Raw genomic sequence first — 16,380 nt, forward strand, 5'->3', positions numbered from 1 at the left:
CCAAGGATCACCGTTAACACCGACCCTTTTCAACCTGATGATGACCCCACTAGCCAAATCCCTATCCAATCAAGGCCTTAACCCTTACATCTACACAGATGATGTCACGATATACATCCCGTTTAAACACGATCTAACAGAAATCACAAACGAAATAAAACTCAGCCTCCAAATCATGAACTCATGGGCGTATGCATTTCAACTAAAACTCAACGCAGAAAAAAACACACTCTCATCCTCTCATCCCAATACAACACAAACAAACCCACCAATATAAACACCCCAGATTACACCCTTCCTGTTTCAGACGGCCTGAAAATTCTCGGAGTTACAATTGACCGAAACCTCACACTAGAAAGCCAAGCGAAAACTACAACAAAGAAAATGTTCCACTCAATGTGGAAACTCAAACGAGTAAAACCTTTCTTCCCGAGGGAAATATTCCGCAGACTGGTACTATATAGACTACTGCAATGCAATCTATGCCGGATGCAAAGAACAAATCATTAAGAAACTTCGAACTGCCCAAAACACCACAGCCAGACTCATATTTGGAAAAACGAGATTCGAAAGCGCCAAACCCTTACGAGAAAAACTGCATTGGCTCCCAATCAAAGAACGAATTGCGTTCAAAATCTGCACCCTGGTTCATAAAACTGTTCACGGTGAGGCCCCGGTATAAATGGCAGACCTCATAGACTTACCAACCAGAAACACAAAAAGGTGAACACGCACATAAGTACATAAGTAATGCCATACTGGGAAAAGACCAAGGGTCCATCGAGCCCAGCATCCTGTCCACGACAGCGGCCAATCCAGGCCAAGGGCACCTGGCAAGCTTCCCAAACGTACAAACATTCTATACATGTTATTCCTGGAATTGTGGATTTTTCCCCAGTCCATTTAGTAGCTTTTTATGGACTTGTCCTTTAGGAAATCGTCCAACCCCTTTTTAAACTCTGCTAAGCTAACCGCCTTCACCACTTTCTCTGGCAACGAATTCCAGAGTTTAATTATACGTTGGGTGAAGAAAAATTTTCTCCTATTTGTTTTAAATTTACTATACTGTAGTTTCATCGCATGCCCCCCTAGTCCTAGTATTTTTGGAAAGCGTGAACAGACACTTCACATCCACCTGTTCCATTCACTCATTATTTTATATACCTGTATCATGTCTCCCCTCAGCCGTCTCTTCTCCAAGCTGAATAGCCCTAGCCTCCTTAATCTTTCTTCATAGGGAAGTCGTCCCATCCCCGCTATCATTTTAGTCGCCCTTCGCTGCACCTTTTCCAATTCTACTATATCTTTCTTGAGATGCGGCGACCAGAATTGAACACAATACTCAAGGTGCGGTCGCACCATGGAGCGATACAACGGCATTATAACATCCTCACACCTGTTTTCCATACCTTTCCTAATACCCAACATTCTATTCGCTTTCCTAGTCGCAGCAGCACACTGAGCAGAAGGTTTCAGCGTATTATCGACGACGACACCCAGATCCCTTTCTTGGTCCGTAACTCCTAACGTGGAACCTTGCATGACGTAGCTATAATTCGGGTTCTTTTTTCCCACATGCATCACCTTGCACTTGCTCACATTAAACGTCATCTGCCATTTAGTCGCCCAGTCTCCCAGTCTCGTAAGGTCCTCTTGTAATTTTTCACAATCCTGTCGCGATTTAACAACTTTGAATAACTTTGTGTCATCAGCAAATTTAATTACCTCGCTAGTTACTCCCATCTCTAAATAATTTATAAATATATTAAAAAGCAGCGGTCCTAGCACAGACCCCTGAGGAACCCCACTAACTATCCTTCTCCATTGTGAATACTGCCCATTTAACCCCACTCTCTGTTTCCTATCCTTCAACCAATTTTTAATCCACAATAGGACATTTCCTCCTAGCCCATGACCCTCCAATTTCCTCTGTAGCCTTTCATGAGGTACTTTGTCAAACGCCTTTTGAAAATCCAGATACACAATATCAACCAGTTCCCCTTTGTCCACATGTTTGTTTACTCCTTCAAAGAATTGAAGTAAATGGTCAGGCAAGATTTCCCCACACAAAAGCCGTGCTGACTCGGTCTCAGTAGTCCATGTCCTCGGATGTGCTCTGTAATTTTGTTTTTAATAATAGCCTCTACCATTTTCCCCGGCACTGACGTCAGACGCACATACCTAAATCTCCACTACCCAAGCTGCAAAGGACTAAAATATAAATCAACCTATGCATCCAGCTTCTCCTACATAAGCACACAACTATGGAATGCACTACCAAACGTCATGAAAACAATGCATGACCTAACAAACTTCCGGAAATCATTAAAAACCAACTTGTTCAAAAAAGCATACCATAACAATCCAACTTAAACAGCTGAACCCTGCAACACAACGAAACCTATACCAGAACTGGACAATACTTAACTCTTCCTCCTTCATTACCTAATTTACTCTGTCACTCATGAACTCTTAACGCAATACCACTCTGTATTTCTTATACCGGAACTGGCGATCTCCATCACGGTACTATGTAAGCCACATTGAGCCTGCAAATAGGTGGGAAAATGTGGGATACAAATGCAATAAATAAACAACTTTTGATATGTGGTTTTGCCTGGGCAAAGCCCTGTTGGGGGTTTGAACCAGGGCCAGCCTGGGATTTCAGGACAAGATTCCTAAAACCATATGAGTCAGTGACTTGCAGCAAAGACCATAGAGAAAAAGTGTCATAGAGTCCCCATGGCCACCCCTTAGGTATTAGAGATCAGTTGTGGCTCAGTTAAAAGGGATCACAAGAAAGCAGGAAGCTGTTCATAGCAACTCAAAGGCTAACCAGCCCACTTGCTTTCAAGCCTTTTATATGCTGAACCCTTGTTTTAAGTTCCTCTGCTTGAGGCTAATCGACTACCTGCTTACTAACTCCAGTCCTGGCTTGCATTCCCAGTTCACCTCTATTTCCTGGCTTGTTTATAATTCCTGCCCCAGTTGTGTGAGCTGATTCCAGTTCCAGATCCGGGTCTCTCTCTAACCAAGTGCAGCCCCTGGCTTGATGCTTCCCACCCTGTGCCAAGAATACCCTTTGCCTAGCCCATCCTGAGTGTCCTTGTCCAAGGCTTAATTAGGAGGAGGTGATTATCCAATAGATTTTTATCTAATCTGTGAATGAGTAGCCTAGTGGTTAGCGAAGCAGGCTTTGATCCTGGGGAACTGGGTTCAATTCCTGCTGCTCCATGTGACCAAGTCACTTAACCCTCCACTGCCCCAGGTACAAAATAAGTGCCTGTATATAATATGTAAATCGCTTTCACTGTAACCACAGAAAAGCGGTAATATCAAGTCACATCCCATTTTCCTTAAATTTGTTTTTATACGTGTTTGTGTAACATTCTTGTGCCGTTTCATTTTCTGATACTTTTTCCTTTTTTTTTTTGTTGTGATGGGATCACCTCCTCCTAATTCAGTTGTGTTTTTTTGCATTAAAACCTGAAATAGGATTTTAAAACTGTAGGATGATGTAAATAGTTAGGCATACATGTTATTATAAAAAACAGTTCTCTAATTGTCTGTTGCCGTCCTTTGACAGAATAATGAATGTGGATCTCTAGTAATATTTTTTTATAATGCATTAATTTTCTAGCTTCTACCACAGAGCAGGATTGGGTCCCACTGGAGCTGTGCTTTGGAATTCCACTTTTTAGCTCTGAATTGAACAGGAGTGTCTGCAGGAAGATCGCTGCCCATAGACTATGTGGGAAAGAAAGGTGAAGTCCCTTTTATATACGGGAAGTTCAGAAAGTTTTTCCAGTTTATCTAGATCTGGGTTTGAGCTGTGGCATCTCATTGATTGTATTTCAAAAGCTTGAACCTGCACCAGCCATTCAAATTTTTAGAATATCTGTAGTGAATATTTGTGAGCTTTCCTCTGTTAAACATGCAGATCTAGATCATGCACATGTATTATATGTATCCTAGAGCATTCACAATTTCTATCAGAACCAGATCCTTATCCATAGCAACGTATGAATATATAGTGTATTCTCCATAGAACTATATATTTATTTAATGTGGTCGCTGGGTCAGAGCAGGGATTCGTGAAGAAAGTTCTCTTCTCCTTTCTAAGATTATAGCCCAACAAGCCATGTACAGTAATACCTTGGTTTTCGTTGACTTCGGTTATCGTCGGTTTCGGTTTTCGTTGATTTTTTTAGTGAAAACTTTGTCTCGGATTTCGTCGGCTGCCTCGGATTTCGTTGGCGTGCCCACGTGACCTCGCTGCTAATTTTGCGAAAACAAAGGGCGACCCACGCGTTCTCCTTATTGTGGCGTTGTTTCTCATTGTGTGAGTATCACCCCGCACGTCTAACGCAACGCACGCAAGATAAAATCACGTGCTCAAATCTCATTTTCCCTGTTAACCCTTTCCCTTTTTGCTCCATCTTGGGACTATATTTATTCTATATAAAATGTGTTTTTGGTATGTATTTTGGAGTGTCTAGAACGAATTAATTGGATTTACATTGATTCATATGGAAATAATTGCCTCAGTTTTCGTTGATTGTTTTCGGACGGATTATCAACGAAAACCGAGGTATCACTGTAGTTGAACTGGCAGAGTGAATTGAAGAGCCCAGGGGTTTCTGTAACTGGAATTATGTATCCTTTTGTTACACCGAGGCTGCACTTATGAATCAGCTACTTAGCAGTCAGTGCTAGGAATCTCCTGTCCTGTTTCTACCCTGTAGGGTGAGTGGTAGGGTCTGTCCTGCAGTCTAGTAATATGCCAGACAGCTCTACAATACAGACTTCTGCAGTTTTTGGTCATGCTTGCTTTATTTTGTTGCTTATTGTATTTTCATTATTTTTTTTTCACAGTCTTCAAAATCTTTTACATTCCAGCCGAAAACTTTCACTACAGGTTCTTAATTTTGTTCAGTCATTCCAGGTAAAAATTAAAAAAAAAATCTTTTTTGCTTTTAAGTGCCATTTGGGTTTAGTTTTTAATTTTTTTTTCTGTTTGTTTTTGTTTTGCTTGGCAAATTGACTAGTGAATGGGCAAAGAATTGGTAGCACAGATTAAGAATGGAAGGGGTGGAGGGAGCCAAACAAAATAACCTGTATCCCAACCCATCAAGCTTTCTAATTACCCATTCTGCGTGGGGCAAAAGATTGGTTGAGCCATGGTCTCGGCCCACCCTGTTCTGCTGGTATGGTGTGAGGCTTACCTGATAGGTATTGTATAACTGCAGAACTGACCAATTGTCTGAATTAACAATGTTCTCCGAGGACAAGCAGGCTGCTTGTTCTCACTGATGGGTGACGTCCACGGCAGCCCCTCCAATCGGAATCTTCACTAGCAAAGTCCTTTGCTAGCCCTCGCGCGCCCGCGCGCACCGCGCATGCGCGGCCGTCTTCCCGCCCGAAACCGGCTCGAGCCGGCCAGTCTTCTTTTGTCCGCACTCGGTACGGTCGTATTTTTCGCCGAGTCGACCTCGCGCGTCCATATTGTGAACGTGTTTTTTCTTCGGAAAAGTTTTCCTGTACTCGGGAAGTGCTCCGGAACCCCTCCACCGGGTTTCGTTTCAATCCTCCCCGTATTTCCAGCTTTTGGCCCCGATAAGTTTTCTTTCGTCGTCGGGGTAGGCCTCTTTTCGGCCTCGGTCGAGATTTTTCTCCCTCTACAGTTTTTGGTGCTCTTTTTCCGTCATTTCGGACTTTGATTTCGCCGGCGTGATTTTTCCGCCCATGACATCGAAGCCTTCCAGCGGCTTCAAGAAGTGCACCCAGTGCGCCCGGGTTATCTCGCTCACTGATCGACACTCGTCGTGTCTTCAGTGTCTGGGGGCCGAGCACCGCCCTCAGAACTGTAGTCTGTGTTCCCTGCTTCAAAGGCGGACTCAGGTAGCGAGACTAGCCCAGTGGAACGTTTTGTTCTCGGGCTCTTCGTCGGCATCGGCACCGGGATCTTCGAGTGCATCGACGTCGTCAGCGTCCAGACCATCTTCCTCGGCCGCCCTTGCATCGAGTGCATCGAGGCATCGGGCCCCTGCATCGGCGCCGAGACATCGGATAGCTGCATCGACGTCGGTGGTACCGGGACCTCGTCTGCTGATGTCGTCGGACGGTGGTGCATCGTCAGGAGTGCAGGTGAGGGCTGTCCATTCCCCTGCTGGTGGCGGTGAGCCTTCGGGTGGGTCTCCTCCCACCCTGAGGGCTCCTGCGGTACAGCCCCCCCGAGACCGACCTTCTTCGGCCTCGGCCCCGAGGAAGCGACGGATGGATTCTACGTCCTCCTCGTCGGTGCCGGGGAGCTCCGGTGACATGCTTCGGAAGAAGTCGAAGAAGCATCGACACCGGTCTCCTCCCCGCGTCGGCACCGAGAGCTCTGGGTCGCCGAGGGATTCGGCACCCAGCAGGCATCGGCACCGAGAGGACCGCTCACCCTCTGTCCAAGAGGTGTCGATGCGCTCCACTCTGGACAGCCCGGAACAGCCTCCTCGCCCGGAACAGGTCCTGACGTCGACGCCTGCATCGACCTCACAGCCTTTCTCTGCAGCCGCTCTAAACGAGAGCCTCCGGGCCGTTCTCCCAGAGATTCTGGGAGAGCTGTTGCGCCCTACCCCTCCGGTACCGGCGGTGCTTGCGCCTCCGGTACCGTCGAGCGTGGCGCCGGCTGGCCCATCGCCCAGGTTGAGGTCCCCGACGTCGGTACCGCGTGCGGTACCGACCGCGGCCACCTCCCAGGAAGGCTCCCCGACTACGTCGGCGGAGGGAGCTTCGCCGATGCGGGCGAGGGAGTCTACCTCTCGACGCCCCCATCGTGGACGTGGCTCCACTGAGTCGAGCAAGGCGAGGTTGCAGACACAGGTTCGTGAACTTGTGTCTGACACCGAGGGTGAGGCCTCGTGGGAGGAAGAGGAAGATCCTAGATATTTCTCTGACGAGGAGTCTGAGGGTCTTCCTTCTGATCCCACTCCCTCTCCTGAAAGACAGCTTTCTCCTCCCGAGAGTCTGTCTTTTGCTTCCTTTGTCCGGGAGATGTCTACGGCCATCCCCTTCCCGGTGGTTGTGGAGGACGAGCCCAGGGCTGAAATGTTTGAGCTCCTGGACTATCCTTCTCCACCTAAGGAAGCGTCCACCGTTCCCTTGCACCATGTCCTAAAAAAGACATTGCTTGCGAACTGGACGAAACCATTAACTAATCCCCACATTCCCAAGAAGATCGAGTCCCAGTACCGGATCCATGGGGACCCAGAGCTGATGCGCACTCAGTTGCCTCACGACTCTGGAGTTGTGGATTTGGCCCTAAAGAAGGCTAAGAGTTCTAGGGAACATGCTTCGGCGCCCCCGGGCAAGGACGCTAGAACCTTAGACTCCTTTGGGAGGAAGGCCTACCATTCCTCTATGCTCATGTCCAAGATCCAGTCTTACCAGCTCTACACGAGCATACACATGCGGAACAATGTGCGGCAGTTGGCGGGCTTGGTTGATGCTCTTCCCCCTGAGCAAGCCAAGCCTTTTCAGGAGGTGGTCAGGCAGCTGAAGGCGTGCAGAAAATTCCTGGCCAGAGGAGTTTATGACACTTTTGATGTTGCGTCCAGGGCCGCTGCTCAAGGTGTGGTGATGCGCAGGCTCTCATGGCTGCGTGCCGCCGACCTGGAGAATAGAATCCAGCAGCGGATTGCGGACTCGCCTTGCCGTGCGGACAACATTTTTGGCGAAAAAGTCGAACAGGTGGTAGAGTCTCTCCACCAGCGGGACACCGCATTCGACAAATTCGCCCGCCGGCAGCCTTCAGCTTCTACCTCTACAGGTAGACGATTTTTCGGGGGAAGGAAGACTGTTCCCTACTCTTCTGGCAAGCGTAGGTACAATCCTCCTTCCCGACAGCCTGCGGCCCAGGCTAAGCCCCAGCGCGCTCGCTCTCGTCAGCAGCGTGCGACTCAGCAAGGCCCCGCGGCTCCCCAGCAAAAGCAAGGGGCGAGCTTTTGACTGGCTCCAGTAGAGCATAGCCGACATCCAAGTGTCCGTGCCGGGCGACCTGCCAGTCGGAGGGAGGTTGAAAGCTTTTCACCAAAGGTGGCCTCTCATAACCTCCGATCAGTGGGTTCTGCAAATAGTCCGGCAGGGATACACCCTCAATTTGGCTTCAAAACCTCCAAATTGTCCACCGGGAGCTCAGTCTTACAGCTTCCAGCACAAGAGGGTACTTGCAGAGGAACTCTCCGCCCTTCTCAGCGCCAATGCGGTCGAGCCCGTGCCATCCGGGCAAGAAGGGCTGGGATTCTATTCCAGGTACTTCCTTGTGGAAAAGAAAACAGGGGGGATGCGTCCCATCCTAGACCTAAGGGCCCTGAACAAATATCTCGTAAAAGAAAAGTTCAGGATGCTTTCCCTGGGCACCCTTCTCCCCATGATTCAGCAAAACGATTGGCTATGCTCTCTGGACTTGAAGGATGCCTACACACATATCCCGATACTGCCAGCTCACAGACAGTATCTGCGATTTCTGTTGGGCACACGCCACTTCCAGTACTGTGTGCTACCCTTTGGGCTCGCCTCTGCGCCCAGGGTGTTCACAAAGTGTCTAGCTGTGGTAGCAGCGGCACTTCGCAGGCTGGGAGTACACGTGTTCCCATATCTCGACGATTGGCTGGTGAAGAACACGTCCAAGGCAGGAGCCCTGCAGTCCATGCAGATGACTATTCGCCTTCTGGAGCTACTGGGGTTTGTGATAAATTACCCAAAGTCCCATCTTCTTCCAGTGCAGAACCTAGAATTCATAGGAGCCCTGCTGGATTCTCGGACGGCTCGCGCCTATCTCCCAGAGACGAGAGCCAACAACTTGTTGTCCCTCGTCTCCCGGGTGCGGGCGTCCAGCAGATCACAGCTCGGCAGATGTTGAGATTGCTGGGCCATATGGCCTCCACAGTTCATGTGACTCCCATGGCCCGCCTTCACATGAGATCTGCTCAATGGACCCTAGCCTCCCAGTGGTATCAGGCCGCGGGGGGTCTAGAGGACGTGATCCACCTGTCCACGAGTTTTCTCGAATCCCTGTATTGGTGGACGATTTGGACCAATTTGACTCTGGGACGTCCCTTCCAAATTCCTCAGCCACAAAAGGTGCTGACCACGGATGCGTCTCTCCTGGGATGGGGAGCTCATGTCGATGGGCTTCACACCCAAGGAAGCTGGTCCCTCCAAGAACGCGATCTACAGATCAATCTTCTGGAGTTACGAGCGATCTGGAACGCTCTGAAGGCTTTCAGAGATCGGCTGTCCCACCAAATTATTCAAATTCAGACAGACAACCAGGTTGCCATGTACTATGTAAACAAGCAGGGGGGCACCGGATCTCGCCCCCTGTGTCAGGAAGCCGTCAGCATGTGGACCTGGGCTCGCCGGAACGGCATGGTGCTCCAAGCCACATATCTGGCAGGCGTAAACAACAGTCTGGCCGACAGGTTGAGCAGGATTATGCAACCTCACGAGTGGTCGCTCAACTCCCGAGTGGTGCGCCAGATCTTCCAAGCGTGGGGCACCCCCTTGGTGGATCTCTTCGCATCTCGAGCAAACCACAAAGTCCCTCAGTTCTGTTCCAGGCTTCAGGCCACCGGCAGACTGGCATCGGATGCCTTCCTCCTCGATTGGGGGGAGGGCCTGCTGTATGCTTATCCTCCCATTCCTCTGGTGGGGAAGACTTTGTTGAAACTCAAGCAAGACCGAGGCACCATGATCCTGATTGCTCCTTTTTGGCCGCGTCAGATCTGGTTCCCTCTTCTTCTGGAGTTATCCTCCGAAGAACCGTGGAGATTGGAGTGTTTTCCGACCCTCATCACGCAGGACGAAGGGGCTCTTCTGCATCCCAACCTCCGGTCCCTGGCTCTCACGGCCTGGATGTTGAGGGCGTAGACTTTGCCTCTTTGGGTCTGCCAGAGGGTGTCTCCCGCATCTTGCTTGCTTCCAGGAAAGACTCCACTAAGAGAAGTTACTTCTTTCATTGGAGGAGGTTTGCCGTCTGGTGTGACAGCAAGGCCCTAGATCCTCGCTCTTGTCCTACACAGACCCTGCTTGAATACCTTCTGCACTTGTCTGAGTCTGGTCTTAAGACCAACTCCGTAAGGGTTCATCTTAGTGCAATCAGTGCATACCATTACCATGTGGAAGGTAAGCCGATCTCAGGACAGCCTTTAGTTGTTCGCTTTATGAGAGGTTTGCTTTTGTCAAAGCCCCCTGTCAAGCCTCCTACAGTGTCATGGGATCTCAATGTCGTTCTCACCCAGCTGATGAAACCTCCTTTTGAGCCACTGAATTCCTGCCATCCGAAGTACTTGACCTGGAAGGTCATTTTCTTGGTGGCAGTTACTTCAGCTCGTAGAGTCAGTGAGCTTCAGGCCCTGGTAGCCCAGGCCCCTTTCACCAAATTTCATCACAACAGAGTAGTCCTCCGCACTCACCCTAAGTTCCTGCCAAAGGTCGTGTCGGAGTTCCATCTGAACCAGTCAATTGTCTTGCCGACATTCTTTCCCCGTCCTCATTCCTGCCCTGCTGAACGTCAGCTGCACACATTGGACTGCAAGAGAGCATTGGCCTTCTACTTGGAGCGGACACAGCCCCACAGACAGTCCGCCCAATTGTTTGTTTCTTTTGACCCCAATAGGAGGGGAGTGGCTGTAGGGAAACGCACCATATCCAATTGGCTAGCAGATTGCATTTCCTTCACTTACGCCCAGGCGGGGCTGGCTCTTGAGGGTCATGTCACGGCTCATAATGTTAGAGCCATGGCTGCGTCGGTAGCCCACTTGAAGTCAGCCTCCATTGAAGAAATTTGCAAAGCTGCGACGTGGGCTTCTGTCCACACATTCACATCCCATTACTGCCTGCAGCAGGATACCCGACGCGACAGTCGGTTCGGGCAGTCAGTTCTTCAGAACCTGTTTGGGCTTTAGGATCCAACTCCACCCCCCGAGGGCCCTGTTTGTTCTGTTCCAGGCTACACTCTCAGTTAGTTGGTAAATTTTTTAGGTCAATCTCAGTTATGTCCTCGCCGTTGCGAGGCCCAATTGACCATGGTTGTTGTTTTGAGTGAGCCTGGGGGCTAGGGATACCCCATCAGTGAGAACAAGCAGCCTGCTTGTCCTCGGAGAAAGCGAATGCTACATACCTGTAGAAGGTATTCTCCGAGGACAGCAGGCTGATTGTTCTCACAAACCCGCCCGCCTCCCCTTTGGAGTTGTGTCTTCCCTTAAGAGTATTGTCTTGCTACATACTGGACTGGCCGGCTCGAGCCGGTTTCGGGCGGGAAGACGGCCGCGCATGCGCGCGAGGGCTAGCAAAGGACTTTGCTAGTGAAGATTCCGATTGGAGGGGCTGCCGTGGACGTCACCCATCAGTGAGAACAATCAGCCTGCTGTCCTCGGAGAATACCTTCTACAGGTATGTAGCATTCGCTATTCAGCTGGTTATTGGAAATTATTCAACTGGTGGGCAGATCCATACAGTGCTTGGATCGGCCCACTCAGTTCAATAATTTCATATTTTAAGGATGTATGGGGGCCACAGGGTATACACTGTCTTGTTTATTCTTTTAGTGTAAAGACAATACAGCATCAACATGCACATAGAAATTCTCAGTCTGCCCTTAGATCTGATAGTTGGACTATGCAATGTAATACAGTAGTTTCCTTTCAAGGAGTCACTTTGTCTTTGTGGAGATTTCTTCTAATTGAGGTTGGGAGCAGGCTTAAATAAAACCTTCAGTGTTCCAGAATGCAAAGCTCTCCTTATATGCCTTAACCTAGGATATCAAATTTAACTTCTACACACTGATACTGTAGGTGAGGGCTGCAAGGAACATCTGGTGGGTGAAGGGTTATAGTGGAGCTAGTGGGAAGCAGAAGGAAACAGTGCAAGGAGAGTGGCTTATTTCATTTAGTATACAGTGTGTTTCAAGTGTGCGTAAAACAGCAGCACTCTAAGTATCTCCAAATATCAGCTTCCCTGTTTCTTGACTCTTTCCTTCCTCTGTTGGTTTTATTCCTTGTTCTCCTTTCATGCTGTTCAAGTATGTCTTTGTGTCTTTATATTGTGGCATTGATTTTAATATGAGTCCTTTTGCTGTGGTCAGCTTCTCTATTTTTTAAACAGTGGCTTGACTTGAAATCTCTCCTCTTCAATTAAAGCCATCACCTTGGTTTGTATGTATCTTACTGAGCACTAGCACAGGTTTTTGACAATGGCAGTACCCTAGTGTATAGATTGCTTGAAGCATTCAGATCTTTCAAAAACATCTCATGCTGTATTAGTTGTGACTTAATTATTTCAATTAAAACCAAACCTTTTTTGGGTAGTACCATCTCATTAAGAGACTTCACCTTTTTTTTTTTCTTTTTACTCTAGGAAGGCATTTCCACTCAGGATCTCCTGTTGGAATCCAGTGTATCCAGTCTGATGTCACAGCCTACATCAGCTGACATGGGGGTCCCACTTCCTGCCAAGAACCTTGTGTTCAAAGATGGAACTCTGTCAGAATGGAATGGACGCTGTCCTTCCTCTGTGCTCATTTCAAACATACCTAAAGAGCAGCTCACATAATTTTGTTTCATCATTTGTGGCAGAGTAGAAAGCTGCTTTCCCTCCCACACACGCCCCTTCTTATTCCATACTGCTAATACTGTAGAATATGAATTATTAGCTCAACAGGTATTTTGCCATAATATATTAGCTAGAGCGGTGATGAGTAATACCTGAAATAGTACAGCAAATATATTGTTAGGGCTAGTGCTTTATGTTCTACTATGTACAGTGGTGTGTGAGCCAGGTTAGGAGAGGACCTGCTGCTGTGGTATGAGCGGGTTTTGTGCCATGGTAGTGGAGATATTTTCACTGTGCAAGGTCAGTAGCTCATCACATTGTTTCCCGCTTCAATAAAAGACTTAGCATTGAGTACTGTATCTCAGTCGAGAAGCTGCATCACTTCATTGTCTTTAGACACTGCTGTAGGCTTTGTGGTGTCTTCAGATTAAATACTGTCATTACAAATATTCCAGATATTGTAAATGTTGATTACATGTTCCTTGTTGATTTTTCATTTGCTCCACATCAAATTAATCAAAACTTTTTTTAAATACGAAGTTTAAAATTTGACACTGGGACTTGAAAAGGAGCTCACTTCAAGTATGTGGAACTTGATACCGTTCAATGGTGTTCTCTGTAGACTGTAAGATATGTATATTAGGTTGATAAAGACTCTTGCGTGCTTAGATCATTGTGTCAAGATCTAATAGTAGCAGTGCTTCATAGAGACATAGCCAGTAGAGTTGTGAAAATGCCACTGCATAATCCTAGAAAGTTTTTGTTGCCTCGATGTAATTTTTGTAACTCTTTTTTCCCGCTGGCTAATGACACTTGGCCAGGGGATAGCTGTTTTTCTTTATAGTTGTGGAGCTGCAACATTCCTAGATCCTTCTTATCCTTTATTCTTTTTAGCCAGTTAAAGCTGGTGTTCCATGACCTAGAAGGAAAGGTCTGGATTCAAAATTCAGTAATAAGAGAAGCAGCCCTTCTACTTCCGATAGCCCTGGTTGTGACCATAATTGGCTGTGTTTTCCTAGCTGGGTGAAAGATAATGCAATAATACTTAATTCTGATTTGTCTAAAATCAGTTGATAATGAGGCATTTTTGTCATCTCTTTGAGGACTGATTTTGATAAGTGTACATTGACCCGATTTGGTTAGTTCCACATTTTATAAAGTTCAATTCTTTAGAGAGGACAAATTTTATGCAGTATTTGTGTGGTAGCTTTGTCTAACATTTTACCTATTTTGACTCGATATTTATTAGAAAATCTTAAACTTATAATTTTACTGGAATTTTGAAGCTGCCTGGTGATGCTGTTCAAAATTCTCCTGACATTCTTTGTAAAATCATTGCTCCTATATATTTTCTTCTGGAAAGCTTTGAGTTTTTTTTTTTCATGTGCTTGTTCTGTTCTTTCAAAAATGCAGTCCATGCACCTATTTGTGGACCAAGATGCTGTCTAGCTGGTATTTATGTGTTAGGAATTTTTGTTGTTGAAAATTTGGTCAAGGTTCATTTCTGTCTTGTGACCAAGAACTAAATATTTGATTCATTTCTAAAACCAAACTAATTATGCAAGAGATTTCTCAACAGTAAGTATTCTTTGTAAAATCCATTTTGTTTCAAGACTTTGCTTCAAGATTTTGTTCCTTTTCATTCCTTTTGTTGTACATATTAATTTCATCAATCTAGAAAAAACTGTTATTTCTTTGCACCCTGAGCTGTTGCGCTTGCCTCACGATGTCCTTCCACCTTTTTTTTTCCCCCGTGAACAGATGTCTGCATAATGTATTTTTGCACCTACTTGAAATCTGGGCCAAAAGTATTAATCTATTAAAACGCACTGCCACAAAGAGCTGCCTTTTATCTACCAAGAATATGTTGAATGTGTGTGTAGCGATGATTTTGACCATTTAGTTTTAATTTTAAAAGCAGAGGAGGCAAATGCTGATTTGAATTGTTCTCCTAATATCTTTGACATCTTTTGCTTCCCTAGCATGTAAGGATGAAAAGGAAATACACATTTAAGGATACCTGTGTAGTACAAACTTGTAAATGATCGTGCTTAAAATATTAACAAGCATAAAATCTTAACTGTCCCCAATCAAGTTTTATTTAGTTTGGCCTTATATTGCATGTGAAGTTTGTGATACACCGTATTTTCCAAAAGCAGCAAATTGAAGTACCGAATAGGATCATTTTCAGAAGAAAGAAGGAATATGGAACATTGGATAAATAAATAAAGAAATTACAATGCAAACAATTATGGGGAAAAGTGATAGTATATAGGGAATCTTAATTTTTTAAAGGAAGGAACAGTGTGACAGAAATATTGGTAAGTACAGAGATGAGGTCATGCACAAAAAGGTGCAACACAGAGATATAGGTATGAGAATGCCTAGCAAGCTAGTTAAGCTGATGTACAGTTCATATGAATTATGTCAGTCATAAATCTTAAGACTATGCTGCTGTTATGACATCAAAACTTAGTAAAGATTCAAGCTTTGCTACTTGATACAGTAAGCAATTGCCAAAGAGAGATTCTCAGATATCTCACGTTGCTGGGCAGCTTGATGGTGCCACAGTATTACTATCAGGCTGTTCAGTTCTAGACACAGCTTCTGCTTCTTAAGTTAGTAGAAGCTGAACCTACAGCCTTGGGTAGGGGGAGTCGCAGTCATCCCTCAACAGTGCTAGATAAATGGTGCAATTTTACCAGGCCCTGGAATCCATGTTCCCCTTTCAGTGTTTATGCTAGGTGGATTGGTTGGGGGATAAAACCCTGGTAACTGTGTAAGTTAATTTTGTCATTGCTTTTCATGATTGACTAGAAAAGTGCTGGAAACCCAACGAGTAACTCTCAAAACAAATCCCATACTTAACCCATCCTATTGAGTGGAAGAGGTACTAAGCACCTTATGATAGTAACTTTATATAACAGGTCACTAAGGGGCCTTTTTACTATGGTACATAGGGGCCTACGCACGTCAACGCAAGTCAAATTAGAACTACTGCCCGGCTACCGCGTGTTCCGGGCGGTAATTGTATTTTTGATACGCATCCCAAACGCACGGCAGAAAATATTTTCTATTTTCTACCATGTGGCCCGGGCGGTAATCGGCAGTGTACGCGCGCTGACGATTACCACCCGGTTAATGCGTGAGAACTTACCGCTGAGTCACTGGGTGGCGGTAAGGTCTCAGGCCCAAAATGGACGCGTGCTTATTTTAATTTTGCCGCACGTCCATTTTTGGCCACAAAACCCCCCCCCCCCCCCCTTTTTTTTGCAGGTGTGCTGAAATATGGACCTACGCGTGTCCAATACACGCACCTACAACAGTGCAGGCCATTTTTCGGCGTGCCTTAGTAAAAGCGCTCCAAAGGTTGGAAGATCAAGTAGTGAGGTTATTTGATAAGACACATAGGTGTTTAGGGGATAGTACTGGGCAGACTTATATGGTCTGTGCCAGAGCTGGTGGTGGGAGGCAGGACTGGTAGTTGGGAGGCGGGGATAGTGCTGGGCAGACTTATACGGTCTGTGCCAGAGCTGGTGGTGGGAGGCAGGGCTGGTGGTTGGGAGGCGGGGGATAGTGCTGGGCAGACTTATACGGTCTGTGCCAGAGCTGGTGGTGGGAGGCAGGATTGGTAGTTGGGAGGTGGGGATAGTGCTGGGCAGACTTATACGGTCTGTGCCAGAGCTGGTGGTGGGAGGTGGGGATAGTGCTGGCCAGACTTATACGGTCTGTGCCTTGAAGAGGACAGGTACAAATAAAAAGTAGCACATATGAATTTATCTT

General features: G+C 46.7%; 1 protein-coding gene across 2 annotated transcripts in view; it reads left to right on the top strand.

Annotated features, from left to right (window-relative positions):
- FAM91A1 (family with sequence similarity 91 member A1) overlaps positions 1 to 13,422 on the top strand; it is a 138,285-nt gene extending 124,863 nt beyond the window's left edge. For both annotated transcript variants that reach the window (XM_030218861.1, XM_030218872.1), the window contains exons 22-24: positions 3,641 to 3,764; positions 4,876 to 4,945; positions 12,403 to 13,422. In XM_030218861.1, coding sequence (XP_030074721.1) covers positions 3,641 to 3,764; positions 4,876 to 4,945; positions 12,403 to 12,597 — 389 coding nt within the window. In that variant the 3' untranslated portion in view covers positions 12,598 to 13,422. The remainder of the gene's footprint in view (positions 1 to 3,640; positions 3,765 to 4,875; positions 4,946 to 12,402) is intronic.
- Positions 13,423 to 16,380: the final 2,958 nt, after the last annotated feature.

This window comes from Microcaecilia unicolor, chromosome 1, assembly GCF_901765095.1.
Source record: "Microcaecilia unicolor chromosome 1, aMicUni1.1, whole genome shotgun sequence".
In the NCBI taxonomy this organism is placed as follows: Eukaryota; Metazoa; Chordata; class Amphibia; order Gymnophiona; family Siphonopidae; genus Microcaecilia; species Microcaecilia unicolor.